This window comes from Lolium rigidum, chromosome 1 (genome assembly GCF_022539505.1).
Source record: "Lolium rigidum isolate FL_2022 chromosome 1, APGP_CSIRO_Lrig_0.1, whole genome shotgun sequence".
NCBI lineage: Eukaryota > Viridiplantae > Streptophyta > Magnoliopsida > Poales > Poaceae > Lolium > Lolium rigidum.
In genome coordinates this window covers 36,577,960-36,586,201 of record NC_061508.1, presented here as the reverse complement: position 1 = coordinate 36,586,201, position 8,242 = coordinate 36,577,960, and the positions used below count along the sequence as shown (strand labels likewise).

Sequence of the window (8,242 nt, the reverse complement as noted above, 5' to 3'; positions counted from 1 at the left end):
CTGAAATCACGCTCAATTAACAGGACCATCGTTCCCAATAAAAAAAAGCCTTGAGCAGCAAGAAAGAGTCGCCACGGCCAATGGGGATGCAAACCCAGACGCAAAACCGGCAGCCGTTTCCGCGGTTTCGTTCGGAAAGCGGGAGGAGACGACGCCGCGTCTTCCGTCGGTCTCGGTCTCACCATGTGTGCTCTGCTCGTCTCTGCTTCTGCTTTACCGGTCGGCGCCCATGGGAATGGAATGGAACGTGCGTAATCCGGGCCCAAAACCAAAACCAAAATCCCAATCCCAATCCAAAACCATGGCTTGCTGCGCAGGGCAGGACGTCGGAGGAGGAGTAATTAACCAATTACTCGACCCCGTTCCTCCCCTATAAAACGCTCCTCGTCCTGCGACTTCTGCCACATCCCAAACCCGTCGTCTCATCTGATTCACTTGTCCGAGATTTTTGCCCCACAGCGTCGTCCACGTTTGGTGTTCTCCTTTGCGAGGTAATGCGTCTCTCCTGTTCGTCGCAATGCCGCTCACTAGAATTTGTTGAGAGTTTGTGCTTTTATTCCCTTGCAAAATAGTACTACAGTACTTCAATGGTTTTTGGGCATCTTCTCTAATGCTTTTCCTACGAAAGAGATGCTCTCTCTTCTTCTTGTTCCAAACGTAGGGCTGCTGTCGCAGCGTCGTCGACGCGAGCTCGCTGTCCGTCAGGTCGGCGTAGTTTAGGCGCATTTTGCAAGGACCAAGAACCGGTGCTTTGTTTTCCACAAATATTATCTGGGCGATCTTTTCGCTATGCCCCGTCCTTTTCTGATGCCACTAGGGCATGACAATCATGCTTAACTAACTAATAGCACCAGAGAATCGCCACCTGGTATGCTAATTAGCACTAGCTTTATGCTCTTGTTCTTGGTGTTTCCCCATGGTTTCCGGCCACGAGCTTTGTGCTCACTGTCATACTACCCTGTAGAGCGTAGCCCAAAGCTTCTAGAAGGAGGATGTGTGTCTCCCCTCCGTGATAGGGCCCACTTGTCATCGCTAGGTGGATTAGTCATCATCCTCTTTGCTTATTTTCCAAGACAGTCTCATTGCTCTTATCCGTTGGTTTCTAGATGTAATCCGACCCGTCGCCGTCAAACCACCAACTTTTCCTCATCACCACCTAATCCAATTTGATATTTCCAGAGGTTGAAAAAGCGAAGCATCCACTTTCTTCCCCCCTTTCATTTCAATCCAGTCCTTGAGTCGACTGTGTGCACCTGTCAAGATCAACCTGCAGTTTATATTGGAGGTTGAAACTTTAGCAAAGCAGCCAGTAGCTGGGCCAGCATATGCTTATTGGATTCTTGCGCATACTATGCGTAATTAGTGACACCAGCAGATTATAGTATTTTGTGGGCACAGTAATTTGGTATTATCCACTGTCTCAGCTGAAAGGTCCTACCATTACCAATACCACTCTGGTTAGGCACCACCTGTCCCTCCTCAGCACCTCTGACTGGGGTTTTTGCTGCTCCTGTCTATTTATTGGCCCCTCTGGATCTTGAGAAACCCTCCGCCGTTTGGCTTCTCCCCTCACACACCTCGCCATTTGGTATGTGAACCTCTGCTTCTGATGTAGTAAACCAGTTCTTTCCATCCCACTGCTCTGTTTTTGGGCGGGATTTTGCTTCGATTTCTAGCTAATCTGGCCTGAAATCTTGGGACTTCTGGGCTCCATGTACACCTTAGTGATCGGGCTTGCTGTTGTTTGGTTGCTCCAATGTGTTTTCTTGGGGTTTCCTGCTCTTCTTGTTGGGCTTTGGTGGGTCGTCAGCTCAATCTTGCCTCGGTTTTGCTGACACATGTTCTTGAGTTTGTGGGGTTCTCTCACCCGAATCTCCCCTAGATTGCTTGCCTGCAGATTCTCATGTCCTCTAGTAGTGGTTTATGAGCGGACCCTCCTCCTTTCCCCCCGTCTTATTTTTACCAGAGTCAGTTAGAAAATTTACTGCCCTCGCAAATAAATTTGTTGACTTTTCTTGCGGAGAAATGTGTCTGGGTTACAGATGCCCAATAATCTGAAAATCTCTACACCCATTTGCTCAGTTGGTGCCTTTTTTCCCCTGTCCGAAACATTCGCCAAAGAACGACTCTAGTTTGGTGTGGAGTCGGTGCTTGATTTAGTTCGTTGAAAGATCAGTACTTAGTCTATCATCCCGTTGCTTCGCTATTTTCGATCTGCAAGATTATTAAAAGTTTCACCTGAGATTAATCGCATACCTTAGCATTTTTATTTATTTAGAAAGTCCAGTCCTTGGTGTGGTGTGTTGATGTGATTAGTGATGCTTTAGCATGATCTACTTGATTTATTGTGCAAATGTTCTGATTCTTCAGGGCTAACTGAAAATCTTTAACTTGCTCTGCAGTTTTGTGTCCTGAGCCATGGCTGCCAAGCTGACTCGTCTCCACAGTCTCCGGGAGCGCCTTGGTGCCACCTTCTCCTCCCATCCTAACGAGCTCATTGCCCTCTTTTCAAAGTAAGGATCTCAAAACATGCCTACCTCTCTGTGAAATAACCTCTGTTCTGCTACCCAAAAAATGTTAACATGGTATAAATTTCGTCATCCCTGCCTTCGGTTAGTTTGTAGCACAGCACGATGAATAATAGATATACTGATGCATATGCATAAGTTCGGACCTTGATCTTGCATAGTTATTCAGGAATAGTATGTTGGCCTGTAATATTAAGTTCGGACCTTGATCTTGCATAGTTATTCAGGAATAGTATGTTGGCCTGTAATATTTTTTCATTAGCTCCACCACAGGAATTTGGATCAAGTTGAAATATTGATTTCTTTTACCTAGGCTTCAGTATATTCTTTTACACAATGCAGTGCAGTAGTGCTGTTTATACTGTTTCCTTTTCTCAAATATCACTCTCTACAGGTATGTTCACCAGGGCAAAGGAATGCTTCAGCGCCACCAGCTGCTCACTGAGTTTGAAGCCTTGTTTGAGGCTGACAAGGAGAGATATGCACCCTTTGAAGACATTCTCCGTGCTGCTCAGGTAATGGCGGCAACATCCCTACTCAAGTACTTTCAGTTGAAACTTATACACCAGGGAATCTAATTTGCTTGCTTGAGTTCAATGTAGGAAGCAATTGTGCTGCCGCCATGGGTTGCACTGGCCATCAGGCCTAGGCCCGGTGTCTGGGACTACATACGGGTGAATGTTAGCGAGTTGGCTGTTGAGGAGCTGACAGTTTCCGAGTACCTAGCATTCAAGGAACAGCTTGTTGATGAGCAGTAAGTTGCCGAATGAAATCTTAGCAGTTGTAGGCACACATTGTACATTCTACATCTCGTGAATAATAACCTTATAAGGATTCAATCTCTTTTTCTTGACAACAGCGCCAGCAGCAAGTTTGTGCTTGAGCTTGATTTTGAGCCTTTCAATGCTTCCTTCCCGCGTCCTTCCATGTCCAAGTCCATTGGAAATGGGGTGCAGTTCCTTAACCGTCACCTGTCTTCCAAGCTGTTCCAGGACAAGGAGAGCCTCTACCCACTACTGAACTTCCTGAAAGCCCATAACCACAAGGGCACGGTAAGCTTCCAATACACAGAACCTGCCAAGTGATGCACTTCAAAAGTTTTCGTTGTGATAATTGCTTGAAATCTTAAATCACCTATGGACCATGAAATCCTTTAGAGAACCACTTAATGAGTTGATCCATGCTTCTTCAGTAACAAAATGCTGTTTTCAATTACAGACAATGATGCTAAACGACAGAATTCAGAGCCTTCGTGGGCTCCAATCAGCCCTTAGAAAGGCAGAAGAGTATCTAACGAGCATCCCTGAAGACACCCCGTCCTCTGAGTTCAACCACAGGTTATTTCTTTATAAATTGCCTTCACCACTTAGCTCAGGTTGAACTGCAAATGGAAATAGTTTCTCATGATTTCGTCATGATTTGAGTGCAGGTTCCAAGAGCTTGGCTTGGAGAAGGGTTGGGGCGACACCGCTAAGCGTGTACAGGACACCATCCACTTGCTTCTTGATCTGCTTGAGGCCCCTGATCCAGCCAGCTTGGAGAAGTTCCTTGGTACTATACCGATGATGTTCAATGTCGTTATCCTGTCTCCACACGGATATTTTGCTCAATCCAATGTGTTGGGATACCCTGATACTGGTGGCCAGGTAATGAGACTGCTTAAAATCGAATTGTATGTTAGCTAGTACTTCCAGGCTTTCTAGGTTTGATCACACATACTATTGTATTACAGGTTGTGTACATCTTGGATCAAGTCCGTGCTTTGGAGAATGAGATGCTTCTGAGGATTAAGCAGCAAGGCCTTGACATAACCCCTAAGATCCTCATTGTATGTTTGAGATAACAATGTTGGATGTTCCAGCTTCTAAGACCTTGTCAGTTTTTTGTGAGTGATTGAGTAAATGTGCCCACACAATTTTATTTTATGCAGGTCACCAGGTTGTTGCCTGATGCTGTTGGTACTACATGTGGCCAGCGGCTGGAGAAAGTTATTGGAACTGAGCACACTGACATTCTCCGTGTTCCATTCAGAACTGAGAAGGGGATCCTCCGTAAGTGGATCTCTCGTTTTGATGTCTGGCCATACCTGGAGACGTACACTGAGGTAAATGCTTTATTCGATAGACCATCCTACAGAGCTGAACATAGTATGCATATTCTGAGATCATACATGTTGGTACAGGATGTTGCAAACGAACTCATGAGAGAAATGCAGACCAAGCCTGATCTCATTATTGGCAACTACAGTGACGGTAACCTTGTTGCCACTCTGCTCGCGCATAAGTTGGGAGTTACCCAGGTGTGTTTTGTTGTCACTGACTCTTTCTATATTTTTATTTGTTTTCATTTAGAGAAGTTACTAATTAATCTTCTACATGAATACAGTGCACCATTGCCCATGCTTTGGAGAAAACAAAATACCCCAACTCAGACATATATTTGGACAAATTCGACAGCCAATACCATTTCTCATGCCAATTCACTGCTGACCTTATTGCCATGAATCACACTGATTTCATCATCACCAGCACATTCCAGGAAATTGCTGGAAGGTAACCTCTACATATTTTCAGCAGAATATTGCTGGTTGTACCAGTATAATAATGTTTATCTTATGCTTCCTTAATTCCTTTCTGCAGCAAGGACAGCGTGGGCCAGTATGAGTCTCACATTGCTTTCACCCTCCCTGATCTCTACCGCGTTGTCCATGGGATCGACGTGTTCGATCCCAAGTTCAACATTGTCTCTCCTGGAGCAGATATGACCGTCTACTTCCCATACACTGAAACTGACAAGAGGCTTACTGCCTTCCACCCTGAAATTGAAGAGCTCCTTTACAGCGATGTTGAGAACTCTGAACACAAGTAAGCACTGAGCTGCTGATTACTCCGCTTTTATTTGGCAATGAATTTTTTTGAAAAAATTACACCCCTGCTTTTCTGGTGCAGCTCTCATTTTTTAAGGTCTATCAGACCTTTGTTTAGTGGCAATACCTAACCGTTGCTGACCTAAACTTCTTAAACAGACAACCTTTAATATAACAGAATGATAATTATTGAGTCCCAGGCCCTCATCTGGCTTAGGACTTCAGTGTTTATCTGGAAAGTTGCTTAAAATAACTGCTTACTTTTTCATGTATGGACATATAGACCACAGTACATGCTCTACCATCTGAGCATTAAATGCTTCAAAAAATGTTGTGCAGGTTTGTATTGAAGGACAAGAACAAGCCAATCATCTTCTCAATGGCTCGTCTTGACCGTGTGAAGAACATGACAGGCTTGGTTGAGATGTTCGGTAAGAATGCTCATCTGAAGGATTTGGCAAACCTTGTGATTGTCGCTGGTGACCATGGCAAGGAGTCCAAGGATAGGGAGGAGCAGGCTGAGTTCAAAAGGATGTACAGTCTCATTGAGGAGTACAAGCTGGAGGGCCATATCCGGTGGATCTCAGCTCAGATGAACCGTGTTCGCAATGCAGAGTTGTACCGCTACATTTGTGACACCAAGGGTGCATTTGTTCAGGTATGCACATGCTGTGTCATATTCTAGCATAATTAATTGTTTGAGAAAAACAGCCTTGAGTTTGAAGTGTGCTTAACTCTTGTTTCAATTGTTCTTAGCCTGCATTCTATGAAGCATTTGGCCTGACTGTTGTTGAGGCCATGACATGTGGTTTGCCCACAATAGCGACATGCCATGGTGGCCCAGCTGAAATCATTGTGAATGGTGTGTCTGGTTTGCACATCGATCCTTACCACAGTGACAAGGCTGCAGATATCCTGGTCAACTTCTTTGAGAAATCCACGGCGGATCCAACCTACTGGGACAAAATGTCGGAAGGAGGCCTGAAGAGAATTTATGAGAAGTATGTATTCTACTCTTGCAGTCCACTCAATTTAGAAGTTATAATATGCCAAAGAAATTATCATCTTGATCGAGAAAAACAGAATTGGGCTAGACGAGTGCTCGCACTCACAGGTTATGTAGAAGCATATTTGTTGTGATGTAATACATTTGCATTACAGTTCGGAGCCAGCATTTTCATGCCAGATACTAGTGTCTGGCTTCATTTTTCCATGATCAAATATTGATCTTATTACTTTGCAATGTTCAGGTACACCTGGAAGCTGTACTCAGAGAGGCTGATGACCCTGACTGGTGTATATGGTTTCTGGAAGTACGTGAGCAACCTTGAGAGGCGTGAGACTCGCCGTTACCTCGAGATGTTCTACGCTCTGAAGTACCGCAGCCTGGTAAGTTACCTGACGGGTCAGAGAGCAATTTACACCAATGTCCATTTCTGCAAACTAGCCACTTACGACTTGTTTTTTTTTCTCTTGGATGCAGGCTGCTGCAGTTCCATTGGCTGTCGATGGCGAGAACACAGACAATTAGTGTGGGAGATGAAGAGGCGCCTTCAGAGGGCGAAGTGTTGGCTGCGTTATGATTTGATTGTCTACCGTAGTTTTCATTTGGTCTATTGTGGAGTGTGTACTTGGATGTCTCGGGCACTTCTGTGAGGTTTTGGGCAGTGCTTATCTGGTTCCTGCTAGCTGCATATGTTGCCTTCAATAAACGCCTGCCTGTATTGTTCATCTTTTATAATTCAATGCAATCTTCTGTTGCCTCAAGCTTTCCAAAGTCTAACATGTCATGGATCAACCTGATGATTGTCCGTCGTGTGCCAAACAGGTCTTAGTAAAGATAGAGATCTCTCCCGCGCTAATATGGCATTATCACCTCTCCCCGATAAAATAATTGGCATGTGATGACTCATCACGACTGAGCGATTTATGAAGAATTACTTTGTCCAACGTGATCAAAACATAAAACTTAACTGTTAATTCAAATTTGGTGCAAGTCTTTTCAGTTGCAGAGTTTGTGTGGAGCATACTGCAGCTCTTTTACACACTGCAACAAAATGCCACCTACTCTGTGTCGCTGCACCCTTTATGTTGTAGTAAATGTCAATAGCCACCTTATAAGTGAGAAAGCTTCCTGAACCGAGAGAGGTGTTTCAGTTTAAAGAGAGCCGAGGGAGGTGAAGGGAGGCCAGAGCGATAAATATATTGTCAGTAGAATCCGTTTGGAAGGAACATACAATACTATATTTGTAGATTAATACACTAGATCAGCAGGGTTAAGCGCACAAGTCAATCTGAATGCACATATCAGCAGTGGTGAAAATCTGATGGTGAGGATTGGGAGGTACCAGAAAATACAGTAGTGTTGGTGTTACTGTTGTCTCCGCGGCGGGCCTCTTTTGCGGTCGATAGTTTAGCCGCCGTTAGGGGTGACGATATTCACCATAGGGACAAGGAACATCACACCACTCGAGCTATGGCTGCTAGGGTGCACCAAAGTGATGCGTGTTGGATTTCTTCTTGTGCAATGTTCTTTTCACGGACCTGATACGTCGACAAGGAAGCAGAGGTAGGAGAAGGTAAGAAGCAGCACTGAGAAGTGGAACCCGCAAGGAGGTGGACGTGGACCAGGTACGCAAGTCAAAACGTGAACGAGGGACGACCTGATCCCATGGCTCTCTGCCTGAAGCTTTTGGAGGCGCCGTCTTCTTAAGCCCGTGAACGCTCTAGCTTTTGAAAGCCACGAACTGTACTGAGCTTCTCCCTCCTGCTTCTACCTCTCCCCAAAATTCTCCAATCCTCCATCCTGATGCTACTTGATCTTGTATCCTGGAGAGTATAGCTACTG

General features: G+C 45.0%; 1 protein-coding gene across 2 annotated transcripts; it reads left to right on the top strand.

Moving 5' to 3' along the window:
• The first annotated feature begins 1,354 nt into the window (after nucleotides 1–1,354).
• On the top strand, nucleotides 1,355–7,161 carry LOC124685213 (sucrose synthase 1). Of its 2 annotated transcripts, none has more exons than XM_047219547.1 (16): nucleotides 1,355–1,588; nucleotides 2,403–2,513; nucleotides 2,923–3,043; nucleotides 3,131–3,282; nucleotides 3,388–3,580; nucleotides 3,747–3,865; nucleotides 3,958–4,174; nucleotides 4,261–4,356; nucleotides 4,459–4,632; nucleotides 4,711–4,827; nucleotides 4,914–5,080; nucleotides 5,168–5,392; nucleotides 5,734–6,052; nucleotides 6,151–6,395; nucleotides 6,645–6,783; nucleotides 6,878–7,161. In XM_047219547.1, exons 2-16 carry the CDS (start codon nucleotides 2,419–2,421, stop codon nucleotides 6,923–6,925), a joined length of 2,427 nt encoding a protein of 808 aa, XP_047075503.1. In that variant the 5' UTR covers nucleotides 1,355–1,588; nucleotides 2,403–2,418; the 3' UTR covers nucleotides 6,926–7,161. The 2 variants fall into 2 exon arrangements, with proteins under 2 accessions (XP_047075503.1, XP_047075504.1); XM_047219548.1 differs by lacking the exon at nucleotides 1,355–1,588 and adding an exon at nucleotides 1,777–1,798.
• The last annotated feature ends 1,081 nt before the right edge of the window (nucleotides 7,162–8,242 follow it).

What these genes read in the sequence shown, in the direction of transcription:
- LOC124685213 (XM_047219547.1), top strand. Translation starts at nt 2,419, where the DNA reads ATGGCTGCCAAGCTGACTCGTCTCCACAGTCTCCGGGAGCGCCTTGGT. An exon ending in GAACAGCTTGTTGATGAGCA is followed by an intron (nt 3,283 to 3,387) that starts GTAAGTTGCCGA and finishes TCTTGACAACAG; the next exon opens with CGCCAGCAGCAAGTTTGTGC. An exon ending in CTCTGAAGTACCGCAGCCTG is followed by an intron (nt 6,784 to 6,877) that starts GTAAGTTACCTG and finishes TCTTGGATGCAG; the next exon opens with GCTGCTGCAGTTCCATTGGC.